Genomic DNA, 18,685 nt, shown 5'->3' with positions numbered 1-18,685 from the left:
TATCAATTTAAGGATAGGTTAACATATTTTCAACTCTTCAGATGGACTGTTGAGTTTGAGCCAAGCAGGGATTCAATAGGCATTTACTTGTACCATTTGTACTCATGTTGTGGCAGAGCATGGTGAATGCACAGGATGTTCACCCCTAATGTTGCCGCTAAATGACAATCCTTCATCAAACTTTCTTTTTGTTAAACATCGCCTTCAGCAACGTTCCAGCCAATCCAGTGACTGATATTATTAGCAACAATCCACAAGGATGCACAGGCGACTATGCGTGTACGAGGCGACGAACGGGATCGGATGGTCAGGCTCGCTGACTTGGTTGATGCATGTCATCTTATCCCAATTGTGTGGATCGTTGCTCACGATGACAATCACTGAATTGTCTGCTCCAGACTCAATTATATACAGACCGCCGTCATATAGCTGGAATATTGCTGAGTGCAGCGTTTAACAACAAACAAAACACAAACGATGACGCACAATCATAAGTTCTCGAGCCTGACCGTCTGATCAATTTACTCGCCTCCTATGAGCAGCAAAGGTCGTCCTATTCTATGTGGAATGGATTGGGGCCGTATCAAGTTAGTGTTCTGAACACGTAATTGTCTTTGTGAGAAATATGACCCACATCCTTTAGGCAACTGAGACCTGTGCAGTCCTGAAGCACTGTCCTCTGTCAGCATGTCTTTCCTTTTGACATGTGACCTCACTTCCTCCCACATTATGATGACAAACTATGACATGAAATTCTATTCAAGGTGGTTGAATAAACCTAAATCACTCACTCAACTGTGCATGCCCTCATATTTGGAGAGTTGTGAAAACATTACAAGAGAACATTTGAAACATACAATTTTATTATCTTACAAAACATCACTAAGAAATATCAGATTTGCTGTACACCTTTCAGGCGCTGACAAAATAAGTGCTTGTCTACAGGATACTAAACATTGTAACAATGCTAAATGATATGCTAATTAGGCAAGATCAAGAACTACATCAACATATTCTAAGTTTCTCATTGGAAGGAAGCCTCTGGCATGTATAGCACTGCATAGAATTCTGAACTTTGAGATACTGTATAATCAAGAGTAAACAAGCTTCATTTGACAAGCAATTGTGATATGCTTTTAGTTAATAAATTCACGTTTCTTCCGCCATTTCCACAGAATAGTAATCTAATGCATAGAAAACCAAAACTTAATTCAAGTTCAATTATTTTATTCAAAGTGTTGCAAACACTTCCCAATTTCAATGACATGATAATTTTGCTATTTCAAACAAATAGAAGAGAAACAAAACAATCTAGTTAAGCAAATATGACTTTCTATATCCAATCCTTAGTAAAAGGTGAACTCTACTGCAAATTCAGCAGTTTTTAGTAAGGCAATAAGCACTGAAAAAGCACAGATGGTATTTTAGTCTTACTGGTATATCAGGTGAGTATACAAGGTACGGACAAAACTACAAGTTTACAACTTATCATCTTATTTACAATGACAATACCACTGAGCAAGTTCTCTCGTCAGAGTACTTTTGAACACCAAGCTGCATATGACTAGATATATCAGAAAAGTTGCTACAAACAAAAATTTGAACACGGCAAAACTGAATCCATGCTTAACCAAAATTCAAAACATTTTTACATGGGTCCTGAAAATTGTCTGCAGTTATGATGATCTAGGTAATATTGTCCCTGAAAACAAACATAGCCAGCAATTATTCAGCTAACTGACTTCAAGTTAAATAAGATTACTGTCTATTTGTAAGTACAGACATATCAAATACATGGTTTATTCAAAACAAGGTGGAATGTCTCAGAAGTCCCCGAATCTTTTAATTAATTTTGACCTCCAGACAAAGGCCTGGGACAAGTGCCCTTTATAGACAGTTTCATATTTTTAATAAATAATTCAACATTTCTGAATCAATAGGGGTAATCTCAACTAATCATTTGAAGATTTAAAAAAAGACTCGAGAACTTTTGAGACAACCCCTGTTTAATGTGGTATATGAAAAACAAAAAGAGCCAGGTATCCTACAGAAGTTCCTTTTGGCTTGAAATATCAATTCTATATTGAGGCAAACACATATTCAAACATATTTCATATCTTAAAATGTCTAAAATGGTTGTCGTAACAAAACAAATTGTTTGACTTGACTGAACACAGGTATTATGAGAATGTACTGGACAGAACTTCTCATGACATCTTTGGCAATCTAGAAACAACTTATTTCAAATCGTTCTAAAATTTATTGCAAGGACACTTTTAAACTAATAACCAAAGCACTAGATTGAACCAGGGCACCATCTGAAAAAATACTGACAGTAAAACTTGATTCGGAACAATGCCATTTGTTAATGACCAAACACAGGGACAAAGCAGCGCCTCACAGTCACCATGGTTACTACGGGTACATACATTAAAGATAGGAAAAACATTTTTCTTTCCGATCAAAGTCAAAATCTCCTGGATCTTGAAAAGCGTAAGACATTTGATAGAAACTATAACAAATATGTTCATATAAAAATTAAAAGATTAAGGATTCTCATTGAAACCCATTAACTGACAATTATAATTTGTGTAAGTGTTAACTGAAATCTTTAATAAAAAGTGTCAAATCAGTAACAATGATAAATTGATAAAAAATATTTGTTCGTCTTGAGAACAAAGTTGTGACCTTGTGTAAACAATACTTGATTCAATGTTTAGATTTGACTTCTTATTTAAACATTTCAGAGATTGCGCACAATATTGCTAAAAACATACCCTCACATGTACATTCCATAAATACACAAGTTCCTATTCAAAGCAACAGCTACCACTCATCCAATTGGTCAGACCTGGTCACATGATGCTATCTTGAAATCATATTGGACAAAGCAGGAAGTCAAAGGTCACAATCCCTGAGCAGCTGTGTACTTGAGTCGAACTTTCCGATTGTAAAGCAAAATGTTTCATGACAGTCTGGTATTTTGAAAACCTGTTTTAACAAACAAAATCATAGATAATTCTTTATATTCATGTTCGTAATGTTCACGGAGTGCTGGAAATGTTCTCATATTTTATCACAATGCTTGACTTCAACAGCAGTTATCCCCCTTCCCTGTATGGTAAACCTTGGCTTTGTAACACAATCCTGTTGTAATTCTGTGCAACTGGAGGGATTTTTTCCAAATTGAAACACCTAATTGATCTGTGTTTAAAACTCGTCATGGCGAGTAAGAGCTTCCCCAAAGTCAGTGGCTTGACTACCAACAAACAGATCATACTTGTCGAGAATTTCTTCTTTTGTGAGTTTGCCATCCTGAAAGATAAATGATAAATTATCATCATCATCATAACAGAAACCACAATCTAAGGGTGATTCATACAAGCATCAAATGTTCAGACACAATAAATTGATGACACTTATGGCACATGTATTAATTCTGTAACAAAGGAACGTGTCATTCATAATAGGGGTGGGTGGGACAATCCCTAAAAAATGTTCAACATGTTCAAATACATAATTGTTTTATTTGAAAAAGTATAAGTGTCAGGACCCTCCCTCAATAATAGTGTGATAAATATTGGCGACCCCCCTCTTTCGTTGTCATTTTTCTTCATGACACCTAACCTTTAATCCCTTTAATAAATTTCCAGTCCCTAAGTTTTTCCTTGTGGCAAGCAGTCTTGCAGTCAAAAAATGAGTTGTAAGTGCATGTGGTTTCATGTGGCAGCCATAAATGACCCAGCTACATCCCACCTGCCTGCAAATAATCATGTCTGGACCAGGCAAACCAGTGATTGAAAGCAAGAGCAAATATCCAAGTCATTCTAAAAAAACAATTTAATGTTAGTATTAGGAAACAGTGTACCTAAGATGGGACTGGGTGTCTAGAATTGTATCAAAAGCATTTTGGGGGATGAGATTTCCATAACTTCACAAGGCACATAAAAGTCTTCTCTTGAATTGTAAAGCCTTCGGTCCCCGATTCTTCACACAACTTACATGTTAACTGCACCTACTAATGTGCCTCTGCTACCCGTTATATATAGAAAATATACCATTGTATTTTTGTTTCTTTTCTTTTAAAATTTCACACACAAGAATAGATTCATCTTAACAAATCCCAACTGATATCATTTCTATTTAAGTCTAGGCCAGGCCAGGCCAGGCCAACCTGTGGTCGAAAGCATGATCCTCGATCCTCATCACACAGCCCTGGCCACACAGTGACCACCTAATCCTCACCTAACCTATTCTAACCCAGAAATCCCAAACAGGGGAATTTCATAGGTCATGAACAGCGTTGAAGATCAAGCTCGATCAATAAATGAGGACACATGCAAGTGAACTTCTACAACAAAAAATGACAATGATCAATGAATGCAAAGTGTAGTCCAATATACAACTGCAACTCACAGCATCTAAGCAAAGCAGTAACTACAAAGCTAGAAGGGTGTCATATGAGAGTGAGGGAAACAAGAGTGCCACAGGTAAGGTGCATGTGCTGACACACAGATCAAGGAATGCATGAAATAAGAGGGAGGGTTAAGCTACAAAGGGAGATTAGCAGTGTGGGAGAAACAGGAGAGTTGAAGAGGCTGAAGATATGGGTGAGGGTATATCACGCTATCCAAAACAAATCTGAACCAAAATTCCCATGAACCTGATAAAAAACCACCTGCCAACTTAATAAATCTTGACTTTTTCCTATGAACCAATGAGCAGGCCAGTCCATTGATGGACTGGTGGTGTAGGATGGTCAGTGGATAATCTGAACTGTCTGAAAACAACAATTAGCGATTTGCCTTCTCTACATGGCACAAACATTGGACTCTTGGTGAGTCTCATTAAAATCAGATCTAAGGTCTCGCTGCCGCTAAACAAAGATCTGAGGACATCCCATTACGGGTCACGTCAAAACGACCTATCGCGAACTTTGACCGAACACTGAAACGACTAACAAGAAGTCAATATCAGCCAATTAGAAAGCCACTTTTTCAAGCTTTATGGCACTCGTTTCAACCTGGCGACTTCCATTTCAGACTACGCTTGAAAGAAATATTGACACAGTTCTCGATTAAAATTTTGAAAACTGAACAAAATATGGTTCAGATTGTATGGCTATGCTTTCCACATACTGTGCAACGCCTCCTCTGTTCAAATGTTTATCCCACGGAAGCGAGAGATAGACGATGATTTTGACAGAACAAGTCGTACAGGCCGTAACTCGTTCGGAATAACCCATGTTAACACTTTCAAGGATGCATGATTAGAAAACACATTCCGACTGTCACTTTCATAATCTGGAATGCGAAGCTTTGATTGGTCAGATGAAAAGTCGTTCTGATGTGACCCGTAATGGGATGTCCACAGATCTTTGTTTAGCGATAGCGAGAATCAAGATTTGATTTTAATGAGACTGACACTTGGTGCAATAATTCTGCCCTGAAGCACCAATGTGATTCTGAGTCATAAATCATTCTTACTGCTGAGACTGTCATAACTCCCAGACTTACACATACACTTACAATGACTTTTGCAACAGGGTCCTGTGGTTCTCCAAAGTTTCTCTGCCTCTATTACTCTGATTTGTGTTTTTCAAAGAAAATATTATACACAACCAAAGGTACTATACGGTTTCAAAACAATTCTGAAGCAATACTCGTCTGCAATACGTCATAAGAAACAAAAAGACATACTCCATGTCTCCAATGCAACCTTGAAATAACATCAATCCTGTTATTGTGTTATGAAAAAGTATCTTAAAATAAGAAATAAGGCAGAGAGAAAGAACCTTGAACCAAAAAGAAGTAAGCTCGATCTGATAAGCTCAAATGATGCTTTCACCCAAGAATGTGAGGCCTCCTGCCAAGCTGACAAAGATATGCAAAGAGTCAAACCTTAGCTGCAAAATTGTATCCACAGTAAAAACAAAAAACGGTTTCCGTGATTACACCAAAAACCAACTCAACTGTATTCATGATTACCAAGCTAGCCCCATCTGCATCCATGGTCACAATTTCATCCAAATCTGTATCCATGGCAACCAACCAGAAAATATAACCAAAAACAGACCTAAACACATGCTGAAAGAAATTAAATACTGAGGCTACAAACCTTATCAGCATCAGCCTCATGAATAAGATGCTTCGTCTCCGCCCGCGAGTGATCGTAATCACTTGGAAGGATCCATTCTCTCACTTCCTCCCCATCCATTTTGCCATCTTTGTTTTTATCACGGTACGTATTAAATTGTTCACGTTCACTTTTCACCCATTCAGGCTCCTCCTCACCCTTATCTTTATCAGGCCACATGTCACCTACAAAGGTTAAAGGTCAAACAAAAGATGAGTGAAAGCTTGCTGCGACTAGAGGGCGTATGAGGATCAACAAACCTTATCCGTGTCCGAGGACTCCATTAAGTGAGTAGCCTCAGCCGAACTGTGGTCATAATCCTCAGGGATAATCCATTCCTTAATCTCAGCCTGGTCTAGTTTACCGTCCTTGTTTTTGTCTCGGTAACTGGCGAACTGCTCTCGCTCAGATGCAACCCAATCGGGTTCACCGTCATGGTGGTCATCTTCCTCATCATCATCGTCATCCTCATCGTCCCAAATGTCCGCTAGAATTAGTTGTACATGGCATACACGTGCAAACATCAATTTGTTACCATGGTAACCTTTCTGAATGGGCATCATTTGTCAACTGAACATGTGAATGAGATGCTGTTTTTCAGCCACATAACAGAGGCTTGTAAATAATGAAGTCTAGGTCACGCAATCCAGGTCCCAACAGCTTGAGCTTTGAATCATGCCGGTCTCATATACATCAACCATGTCATGTACTGGAACAAACTGGTACCCCATTTCCTTGTATATCCTTGTGTGTCCCTGTGTGTCCGTGTGTGTCCGTGTGTGTCCTTGTGTGTCCCTGTGTGTCCCTGTGTGTCCCTGTGTGTCCTTGTGTGTCCCTGTGTGTCCTTGTATGTCCCTGTGTGTCCTTGTGTGTCCCTGTATGTCTCTGTGTGTCCCTGTGTGTCCCTGTGTGTCCCTGTGTGTCCTTGTATGTCCCTGTATGTCCCTGTGTGTCCTTGTATGTCCCTGTGTGTCCTTGTGTGTCCCTGTATGTCTCTGTGTGTCCCTGTGTGTCCTTGTATGTCCCTGTGTGTCCTTGTGTGTCCCTGTATGTCTCTGTGTGTCCCTGTGTGTCCTTGTATGTCCCTGTGTGTCCTTGTGTGTCCCTGTATGTCTCTGTGTCCCTGTATGTCTCTGTGTCCTTGTGTGTCCCTGCATGTCCGCGTGTGTCCCTGTATGTCCATGTGTCCTTGTACATCCCTGTGTGTCCTTGTAAATCCCTGTGTCCTTGTGTGTCCCTGTATGTCCCAGTGTGTCCTTGTGTGTCCTTGTGTGTCCCTGTATGTCTCCTTGTGTGTCCCTGCATGTCTTTGAGTGTCCCTGTATGTCCCAGTGTGTCCTTGTGTGTCCTTGTATGTCCCTGTGTGTCCTTGTATGTCCCTGTGTCTTGTAAATCTAGGTCACGCAATCCAGGTCCCAACTGCTTGAGCATTGAATCATGCCAGTCTCATATACATCAACCATGTCATGTACTGGGACAAACTGGTACCCCATTTCCTTGTATGTCCTTGTGTGTACTTGTATGTCCCGGTGTGTCCTTGTGTGTCCCTGTATGTCTCTGTGTGTCCCTGTATGTCCGTGTGTCTTTGTATGTCCTTGTGTGTCCTTGTATGTCTCTGTGTGTCCTTGTATGTCTCTGTGTGTCCTTGTATGTCTCTGTGTGTCCTTGTATGTCCCTGTGTGTCATTGTGTGTCCTTGTATGTCTCTGTGTGTCCTTGTATGTCCCTGTGTGTCATTGTATGTCAGTGTCCTTGTACATTCTTGTGTCCCTGTATGTCTCTGTGTCCTTGTATGTCCCTGTGTGTCCTTGTATGTCTCTGTGTCCTTGTATGTCCCTGTGTGTCCTTGTGTGTCCCTGTATGTCTCTGTGTGTCCCTGTATGTCTCTGTGTGTCCTTGTATGTCTCTGTGTCCTTGTATGTCCTTGTGTGTCCTTGTGTGTCCCTGTATGTCTCTGTATGTCTCTGTGTGTCCTTGTGTGTCCCTGTATGTCTATGTATATAGTATAGTCAGCTTGAGTATATACTGGGCTTGGTTATTGCAAAACTTTGCAACTCATACTTTTTGAAAATAGGTTTCTTTTAAAACTATGAATCGATATACATGTTATATCATGATATATTGCATGGGTGGCATATTGTGTCATATCATAAGGTGCAAATTCACAATACCTCTGTGAATCATGTCACCACTAACATTGCCTAATAAAGACATAATACAAGTTGTATACTCAAGGCTAGATCATAGTAGCTTTCTAATCTACCAATCAATATCATGGCTTCTAAATTCTCGATGAGCGAAGCATCCAACCAAGCATACCGTATTTTCTTGAGTATAGTGCGCACCCATGTATAATGCGCACCCCCCTCTAGCGGGTTCAATATTTTGGAAAAAAAGAAATTTGAATATTATGCGCAGAAAAAAATTACACCGTACCCTTTCAGCGAAGTCCGGCAAACGAACGGGTGCTGAGAAACTTCGTCAGTACAAATTCGAAATTTGAGATAAAAAATCACCAGACATGTTTATTTACCGTTTAAATAGTATTGATTGTTCTACTAGGCATTGTTTTATATCTAGGGATTAAGATTACCTTGTGTATTTTCAAGTAAACTAAGCCAGAAACAGCAATCAGCTGTACACACGTTTTCTTGGGATCGACCGGTGATTCGGTCAAGACACACCCAATGATATAACTTTATAGGATTTTTAATGCAAGGATCGGCAACAATTGTATCTGAAACTATTTTATTTATCAGGAATAATATATTCCATTATTTTCTTAATTCAGTATGGATTTGTTGACATGGTTTTTCCGGTGTTTCGTGCTCACGGTAATGTCTTTCCATGGGGGAAAAAAACATCCAAACTCATAATTCGTGTATAATGCGCACCCCCTTCTACACAGCTGTGTTTTTTTGAAAAAAAGTGTGCACTATACTCAAGAAAATACGGTATCTGATTTCAGTATCTTGAAAATGAAGTTAATCCAATTGGAAATGACATAGGCTGTGCTATTATTTAGATGTAGATATTTTTCACCTCCTGTCGTTCCTGAGCACCATGGCAAACATACCCAAAGGGGGAATCACGGAAGGAATATTTGTGTTCTCTGTGGACTTTCTTTTGTTCAAATTAAAATTTCCAAACCAAGGTGGTAAAAATATCAAGAGGAATCAATTTAGAAATCTGACACCTGCCAATCAGAGAGATATTGTGAGACTGGTCACATATCCTTTTCTATTCCCTACAATTTGATAGTGCAGTATGTCACAGCATGTTTGACAGTATGTTTGACAGAATAATAATCATCAAAGATGATCTTTTAATGTATACATGGTATATGTATGTATCTATGCTCAATATGTATATGACATGTGTGACTGCAAATCATTCCATGTTTTATAGGTCATGTAGAAAGTAGAAAAGTCTTAGTGTTGTCAGCAACTGAAACAAACACCATGAAACAATAGCAACATCATGATTTTAGTGATGGGGTGAACAACCTGCCAAGGTTCATGATTATTACTACATAAAAGCATGATTTACTTACCAATATATTCTTCAATACTGATAAATCCATCTTTATCTTTGTCAATATCTTCCAGAGTTTCCTGCAGAAGTGAAACAAGACATTAAGATTCATCAACTGCTCTTCCATAGTTCTTCGGTCACTGTGATCATCTGATCGACATTCAGTTTGGAAAAATCTGTCTCTCGAAAACAAATGTAATAAGGGGGTTCTGAGTGTGCAAACATTTAGCCATGTAGTACATTGTTGTAAATACTTTATACATCCTGTCTTTTCCAAGTCCAATGGCATCTCCACCCTCAAGAGTCTACAATTTAGGATAGATTTGTGTTCTGTGGCAGTTTCCTTTTAGCAAGATCAAAATTATCAAATCAAGGTGATAAAGAAATGAAGGCAAACTGCTAAGAAAGCTGACATCTGACTAGTTCAAGAACCCCCACTTCTTTCATTTGGATTGGGTGGTCAAAGTTGGCTCAGGGTTCACCTAATGTCACCTCTTATGAACATGACCTAATATCTCCACGAGAGAGTTTCGTATCAGAGTAACGAGATTGCACTGTGATGAAAGCCACGGGTATTGGGATGGTGCTAACAAACCAAGGACATCTTCCCGAGGCAAGAGAGTTAACTGACTTTAAAAGTCCAGTTTCCACCCTTGCCGAACTAGGCTGGTATTATGGAGTTACAATGAGTCAAACTGAGATTAGAACCATGATCATGGGACCTCAGCACACTAGATATACCGTATTCGATGTAATAAACGCCCTGGGCGCTCTCAAAATAAGCAGTAGGGGGCCCTTATTAGAACATTATTTTGGTGAAACAAACAGAGTTAAAGGATAAATTTCGTGGTTTATATGAAATGTTTGTATACAACATATTTTTCCAGAATTTAATTGCCCATAATTAAGGGTGCATATAACACACGCGTGTGTATTTTATGCAAATAAATAAGTCTTATGTACATTGAACAATTGGAAGGGGTGCTAATTGGGATTGTTCACTAGCCAATATATTAGCAAATATCGCCGTGGGCGCTTATTAGAGCAGGGCGCTTATTACGTTGAACATGGTATGTATATGGGATATGGGATATCTCCATATGGGATAGTACTAGCCAAGTTCGCTGATCAGCCTTGTTAATCACATGTGTTACATCACCATTGTGTAATTAGAAATACATATTCATGCAATTGGGATCGATGACATGCATCAACCAAGTCAGCAAGCCTGACCACCCGATCCCGTTAGTCGACTCTTTCAACGGGCATAGTCACCTTTGATGGCAAGAATGGGTTACAGAAGACCTATTCTACCCCGGATCTTCACGGGTAGGAACAGGGGTGATGGAGGTAGAGACAGTACTTTCGCAAAGAACAGAGATATAATGCACTGGATAAGTAAGGATAAGATCTATCAAGAATGTGAAAAATAATCATACATGGACAACAATCTCCCTCATGTGTTCAGCATCTTCAGGATGAAGAAAGTCCATGAATTCCTCTTTAGAAAGTTTGCTGTCCCTATCTTTGTCTGCTTTCTCCCACCGCCTCTTGTCTCGCTGAATCATGTCACGGTACTCGTAGGTGGGGGAGCCTTCTTCTGGTTCTGCAAAGGACAGTACATATTACAACTGGGGTAGACACCATAAGCTAGTCCACAACTCATTTCACATCAGTTGTCTATTTCACTATTTTACCCATAAGGGCTTGCAGATGAGGTGAAATTATTTTCAGTAACTTTCACTCAGCATCATATGTTGTGCTTCATGCTGATTGGCTAGTGTTTTTTAATTGTTTCATTTGCAATGTTCATGAAGGGACCCATAGCAACGGGATGAGATATAAATACATTGTTGCAAATAATTGAAGATGATTTCAATCTTTGTTCAAAACGTCACAAATGATTTTCTATAACATTGTTCCAACAACAGATAGCTGGGCAAACCCATATTTTTCTTTTACATATTTCAGAAAAAAAGGGCCATGGTTAAAATAAAGAAAAAGCTAATAGGAATTATAGATTATCCAAATGTAGTGCCTCTTTCATGTGTTTGGGTTCACTTCATGACTTGGATAGTGTGAATCCTATCCCACCGCCCAACCCCTTCCCCCATTAATCTGGGGTCTGCCTCTACCTCCAGTAATTCCTTAAGATAAGACATGCCTATAGTACCTAACCTGGAAGACTTACCATCAGGGTAGCCATATGTCCTCTTCTTGTAGGACGTCCACAGAAGCTTGTCATCAGCATCTGGCTCGTGGTCCTTCCACATCCGATCCGTATCCGTGATGATATACCGTTTCTGGACGTACTGGATCCATTCCTTTAACTCCTCTTCTGTGACAAAACCATTTCCATCTTTGTCAATCTTGTCCACGATCAACCTGCGAAAAATTCAAATTAATTTAGTATATTATTGATATATAGAGCTAATCAGCATATTCCAGCTATATCACAAGAGCCTGTAAAGAACAGACTGTAGGCTGGTTGATGCAGTGAGCCACACCATGTGATCAGGGTGCAAAGACATAGCATCAATCAAGTCACCTAGCTTCAGCACCTGATCTACCTTAGTATAATTAACTCGGTCGGGTAGCCTAGTGGTTAAAGCATTCGCTCATCACACCGAAGACCCGAGTTTGATTCCCGACATGGGTACAATGTATGAAGCCTATTTCTGGTGTCCCCTGCTGTGATATTGCTGGAATATTGCTAAAAGCAGCGTAAAACCATACTCACTCACTCTAGACAGTTCTTTCCAAGAATCCTAACAGTAACAGGGTGAGATGATCAGAAGTACTTAATGTGTGCTACACTGATTTTAGTAAAACCATGTTGTAATAGAAGTTATCCACCGGTCTCGTGGGTGACATTGGGTGATGTTCCCTCTTTGTCAATTTATGTTCCCCTTGCCTGAACATACACTAACATAGATGGTACATAAACCCATGTCAACCAAGGGGCCGGTGGATTACAAATTAATTATACAGCAGGTATGTTTTAGGCATGCATGCTTTGGCTGAATTGGTAAGAATACCATAGTTAGGCATTTATTCACTTCATTGTGGCTGAATACAAACTTAAGATTTATTTCCCCTAGAAAATACTGTATTCGACATAATAAGCGCCCACAGTGATATTTGCTAATATATTGGCTAGTGAACAATCTCAATTAGCACCTCTTCCGATCAATTGATCAATGTACACAAGACTTATTTATTTGTGTATAATTCGCAGTCGTGTGTTACAAGCACCCTTAATTATGGGCAAAAATTCCTTGAAAAATATATTTGTCGTATATAAACATTTCAGGCTGTCAGCATAAACCACGAAATTTACAATCTTTCAACTGTTTTTTTTTCACCAAAATAATATTCCAATAAGAGCTGCCTATTTCTAATTGTGAGCGTGCCCTGGGCGCTTATTACGTCGAATACAGTATTGTAAATAGTCTGAGTTTGGCATCATACATCATTAAATTCAAGAAACAAAGTTGCGCTTGGTATGCTGCATATGCCAACAGTTCGGTAATTCAAGCAGGGAACATAAGAAATATACCTTACATGTTAGCGGGATACATTGAAAATAATAGAATGGGTCTCAGCCAATCAAAATCCAACATTCATGTGTAAGGTAAGATACACAGAACTATAATTTCCTGAGAGAAGATGGTTACTCACCCAAGTCTATCCTGACTCTCCTCGGGGCTGAGCTGGTCGAAGGTCTTGGCATCATCCTTGCCCAGGAAGGCATCATGGTCATAATCGTTATTGTGTTCACCATGATCTTCATGATCCTGTTCACTCAGCGTCTGAAGAACATGTCAAATAAGATACTCGTGGAAGTCATTTAGAAGATCAACATTTTTTTTATAGATTTATTGTTTGCGATTCATGACATCAGGAGTTTAATTAATGAATGATGTTGTACCATGTGTACTGCACAATATTACAACCTGTCATAACAGCTTTTTATTAATCAAATCTGGGTCAAAGAAACCAGGGTTGATAGCATAAGCATCTGTCCATCTCACTGGGACAAGGATGACTTTGGCAGGTTGCACACTGTAACCACCTATCATTTTACTTACTAACTAGTTTTAGTCAGCTCTTATGTCAAGCATGTGGTACTAACAACTTATTTGCCCCGGAGTGTTGGCAGAATCCTAAGTGAGAGCGAAGCAATGATAGATTTTTTTGTAATAAGGCCACTTATACTTTTTCGTTTCCACACCACACAGGGGCATGTTGCAGGACTCGCGATTGTCATTTGCTGTAAAAGCGATTATCAACCAGAAATGCAGGGTCAATGGGAAGAGATGTGACTTGAAGGACTGTAGTTTTGGTGCTGACTTCTGTTTGAGAGAGAGCGAGTTCCACAAAAAAAGAGAGCAATGCTAAAATCTAGAGCTGAAGGTCTTTGACTTTGATTCAGGAACCTACAGTTGGAATCGTTGATGTGCCCGAAGTGCTCTTGCTGGGGCATACTGCCTTGTGAGATCTTTTGAGTGCAGTTCCATGCACTGCTTACATGTAATGAAACAGGCCCGCAGTTCTCTTAGATGCTTGTACATAATGCTGGGACTTCAAACCTGGTTTAACATGTGATCTTAATTTAGTTTGGATCTTTTACAGCCTTTGTTGACTTGAAATCCCTGTCTCCAGACTGTTGCAATAGCCCAGCCTTGACAATAGTCAGAGATTGTGCTAGAGTAGGAGCAGTGTCTTTGGTGATGAGATGAAAAATTGCACCAATGTTTCTGAGATGGTAATAGCATGTCGTACAGAGATAACTGACATGTTCTTCCACGGTGATCTTAGAGTCAAGATACACACCCAGGCTCTTGACAGCAGATGAGAATATTATAGGTTACTAATACTATTGGATTAATTTCATGAGTATGAAAGAATGTGATAATCCATTCAAACATAACAGCTGAACTACATTCTTTATGATGGAATATCAACTGACACTGACCTACTAAAACAGTTGACCATGATATTATCAAATATTATAGCTAAAATGGATAGAATTATCATTAAACTGCCCACATGTTATCAGAAATCAGCGTTACCCTTATAATATTCCCTGACATGATCATAACAAGAAAACAGCATTATCACTATCCTCCACCATGGGGTACATTACAATTTTGCTTGTTCAACTAGAGAATATTAACTATAAAAATGAATTCTATAATGCCTAGATAAGAGACAGGCACTTGGACTGCTTTATGTCACCAGAAAAAAATTATTTAATGTGAAATTAATACACCCAAAAGGCCAAGAGGATCTGTACCTGAACGTTCTCATAATTGTAACACAGATAACATTCCAATAATCTAGAACTAAACCATAAAGGTAATAAAACATGGAACAGGGTCAAGAACATGAAACTACCAACCTGTTTCCCTCCCTGTCTATACAACATGTACCCCAAAACATATTCACTGTTTATTTATCACTGACACTTTACATAATGATACATGAATAGTATGATCAGTTTCTGTGGATCGATGCTCATGATACCAATCATTCGATTGTCTGGTTGGACACACTGCCGTTAGATAGATGGAATATTGCTGAGTGCAGCGGAAAACAACAAACAAACAAACCCACCAACCAACACTGGCAGTCAGACATAACAAGCATAATCTGCATGCTCACTTAACATACAAAAGAAGAACATTAATCAGCTGCTAATGAATTCAATCAATATGATAAGTCTACTATAGTGCGACCACAGAGAATATGATTAAAATCACTCCTTAAATTCACCCCAAGCAACCATTATTATGATCATAGACACCATCAATGTAATCATACATGCAAACACGACATTCAAGTTCTGAGATGCTAGGGGAGCAAAAGATGTTACCTTTTCTTTCGTTCTGTCCTTCTTGTCTCCATCAGGCTTGGGGATTGCGCTGCTGTAGGACACGGCTAAGACCGCTAGCACCAGGAGTAGGGTGTACGCCCTCATTGCCTGACCGGACGATAGCACCTGCAACCAGACAGCCATTTAACAATTTGTCCATATCAACATGCCACACAATCACAGCCATGTGTCAACAATTACCTGATTTAATTACGTACATCAACATGTGAGGTGACATGCGGTTTCACAATTCCCTTTTATAGTAACATGCATGCATGCATTTAATGTCTTTTGGTATGACACAGCCGGGATTGAACCACCAACCTCTCTGAGCAGATGTATACTGTAAATCGTGAAATTAATGTGTCTCCAAAAGAATGCGACCCCTGGACCCTAGCCAAAAATGTGACTCAATATGAATGCGACACCCCTCATCTCAAGCATCAGTGGATTTCATTCTAAAGATGTCCTCAGTCAGGTTTAGAATCCTCACATTAATCCAATCACACACCTTATAGCACCGCTTATGAGGGCTGAGTAAAGAACTTCAGCAAAAACAATACATGCGCGCTGGCTCGTGTCGGCCTTTGACGCAGTCGCAAAGAACAAAGGGTTGCGTCTGTCTGGACTTGCAGGTGTGATCAGTGATGACATAAGTGAGTAGAACTCTTGTCTTGACCCCAGCAGTGACAATTCACAGGTCGTAATTAGTGTTTAGATGACGTTGTTTATATACTTTATTTACAAGTGCTGCTCAATAATCAACAGTGGTGTGGAATACAACAGTGTATGTCTAAGTTGGTATTTTTTCTATCCAAAATATCTTATTGTTGATATAAATGCTATGTTTAAAAATGCGAGCAAAGACCACTCGCATTTTTCGCATTTAATTCAAGCTCGCGTTATTTTCAAGATTTACAGTATTCACTACACCACATAGGTGTATGGACTTAAGTCTCATTACAATCTGACCATTATGTGCCATATACGTCAACAGTATATAACTGAGGGACAATACACTTGACAAAGTAATACCTTCTTTTATTATAATAAATATTATATCCACATCCAGTTAAAGAAGTTTGAGTTAAATAGGTTTCACCGTATAAAGAATCCAAATAAATGGAAGGTCTCTTAATTGTAGGCTACTGACTGACTGTGTCAACATTTAATACATTTAAACAATGTTAACAACCCTTGCTTGAAATGAAATAGCAAATTTAAACCTGAAAAATGTAATAAATGAAGCATGGTTTCAGACAAATTGAAACATTGCTTGGTCTGTTTGCCAATATAATATAGCTGGGAATATGAACTGAATATTATATTGCTAAATCGTAGTCCCAAATCAGGTGTTGTTTGTTGGTTGTTTGTTTCTTTCACAAATTGAAGGACTAATGCTTTATGAGAAAAGGAATCAGATTTGGGTGATAAACATGACAAATAAGTCAGAATTATAAAAAGAGGATTCCACTTAACAGCTTAAGTAAATAAAAGGATTTTACTGATTAGTAGATGAGGCGGACATGTAAATGAGATGGGAAATAACTGGACCAAAAGTGTAAGTATCAACATCATGATTTCCCGAATTTATACATGCACAAAACAAAAAAGTGAGATAAACAAGAAATTAATGGCACTAAGGCTTAAACATTGATAAAATAAAGCAACTGGCGTGTTCTGACCAAAATGAGTTAGCGTGAAGTGCAGGGGTTGTATCCTTGATCTGGCGAGTCAGTTTCGGATGCTGACGTGGCACCAGTGATGCTAGCTGACTAAGCGCCCGTAGACCCCCTAACTGAGAATTACAATACCCCTCTGCATTTACCAGTTCTGCTGCACGCCTCCCAAGTAATAAACCGCGGTTCAACACAAGAGTTATTACGTCAAATACTTTCGTTTTGAGAATTTTGAAGTTTATTGGTTCATAAAGGCTGGAGACGATGGAAAGTTTTTCAATAAAGGTAGAATGACAAGACAGTGGTCAGTTGGTAATGGTTTAGCCGTAGTCCTTATTACAGTGATCGTCGATTGTTATGAATGATAGCGTCTCAGAGATGTTTACTCAACCGTGGAGGGCTGTCCGCGATGGCACTTCCGTCAATATCTACCTGTCAAACCTATGAGTGACATATCTGACATATCTCATTTAAATAATGATAAAAGGTAGTGCTAGCCGGGAAGGGATCAAGCAAACACAAACAAATAACTAATTACTCACTTTACAATATATCAATATCTCTGAGTGTTGAAACCGTGAACTGAAATCATTAAACGTTTTCAATAATAAACCCTTCATTCATGAGAAATGTACCGACATTGCTATAGCGATCAATGTAGGTCAAGTTTGACAAGTGCGTGCTCACTTACCATGGTGATATGCAAACGCAGATTGCGTGGTTTATTAGCTGTGAAGCAGCTGTAACGCCTGACAGTCCTCGATCGAACGGGGCCTTGCTGACAAAAGAAAATCAACACACCAAAAATCACACTGCAGGCTTATATACTTACCTCACCACCGCTGAGGCAATTGACCTTCCTAACCCCAGAGCGGCAACTTGTATAGACCAATCAAAATACAGAATGGAACCCATGTGGTCTGCATTAACCAATCAAATTTTGGCCAACGTGGCCGTTGCAAAAACCAACCAATAGCAATCGAGAACGGAAGCCCAGCGTGGCAAGTAACTTGATCTGTCAATTCTGATCCACGTGGAAATAGCAGTGGTCTAACGAAAAGGGAAATTCCTGTCGTAAGGGCACTTTACCCTGGGAACGCCTTTTGTATCAAATGCAGCCATAGCTAGCCTACACGTACGTAAATGAATATCACAAGCAAGATAAGCTTAAACTCAACAACTCATTGTTTATTGAAAAGGTATACTGTTTACTAATGTGTACAAGTTTATAGAACTTGGTAAAGTGTTCAAGGGTACGAAAAACATCAAATTCAATGTTTACATTGTGATAGAAAGGGTGGGGCGAAGGATTGTCATGAACTCCGTAAACCTGGTTTAATTAAACTTGGGTAGAGCCTTCCATGACATGTCAACTCAAATAGAAAGTTAATGAATAAGATCCTTAAAGCAAATAGATTCGGACAACATTAAATTAATATCACATATCGGTGTGAATGAAA

The 18,685-nt window shown here is 39.1% G+C and overlaps 1 protein-coding gene across 5 annotated transcripts; it reads right to left on the bottom strand.

Moving 5' to 3' along the window:
* Positions 1-871: 871 nt before the first annotated feature.
* On the bottom strand, positions 872-18,140 carry LOC139462452 (calumenin-B-like). 5 transcript variants are annotated; one of them, XM_071244183.1, is made up of 9 exons: positions 18,058-18,140; positions 17,768-17,807; positions 15,547-15,672; positions 13,350-13,480; positions 11,860-12,053; positions 11,108-11,274; positions 9,688-9,748; positions 6,396-6,622; positions 872-3,315 (listed from the first exon to the last, which is right to left on the bottom strand). In XM_071244183.1, exons 1-9 carry the CDS (start codon positions 18,138-18,140, stop codon positions 3,211-3,213), a joined length of 1,134 nt encoding a protein of 377 aa, XP_071100284.1. In that variant the 3' UTR covers positions 872-3,210. The 5 variants fall into 5 exon arrangements, with proteins under 5 accessions (XP_071100284.1, XP_071100286.1, XP_071100288.1 ...); XM_071244185.1 differs by having other exon boundaries at positions 17,917-18,091; XM_071244187.1 differs by lacking the exon at positions 17,768-17,807 and having other exon boundaries at positions 18,058-18,092.
* Positions 18,141-18,685: the final 545 nt, after the last annotated feature.

Source organism: Haliotis cracherodii, unplaced genomic scaffold (assembly GCF_022045235.1).
Source record: "Haliotis cracherodii isolate W230 unplaced genomic scaffold, xgHalCrac1.p SCAF_15, whole genome shotgun sequence".
Lineage (NCBI taxonomy): Eukaryota > Metazoa > Mollusca > Gastropoda > Lepetellida > Haliotidae > Haliotis > Haliotis cracherodii.
Note: the sequence above shows the minus strand (reverse complement) of the source record. Positions and strands in the feature narration are given on the sequence as shown.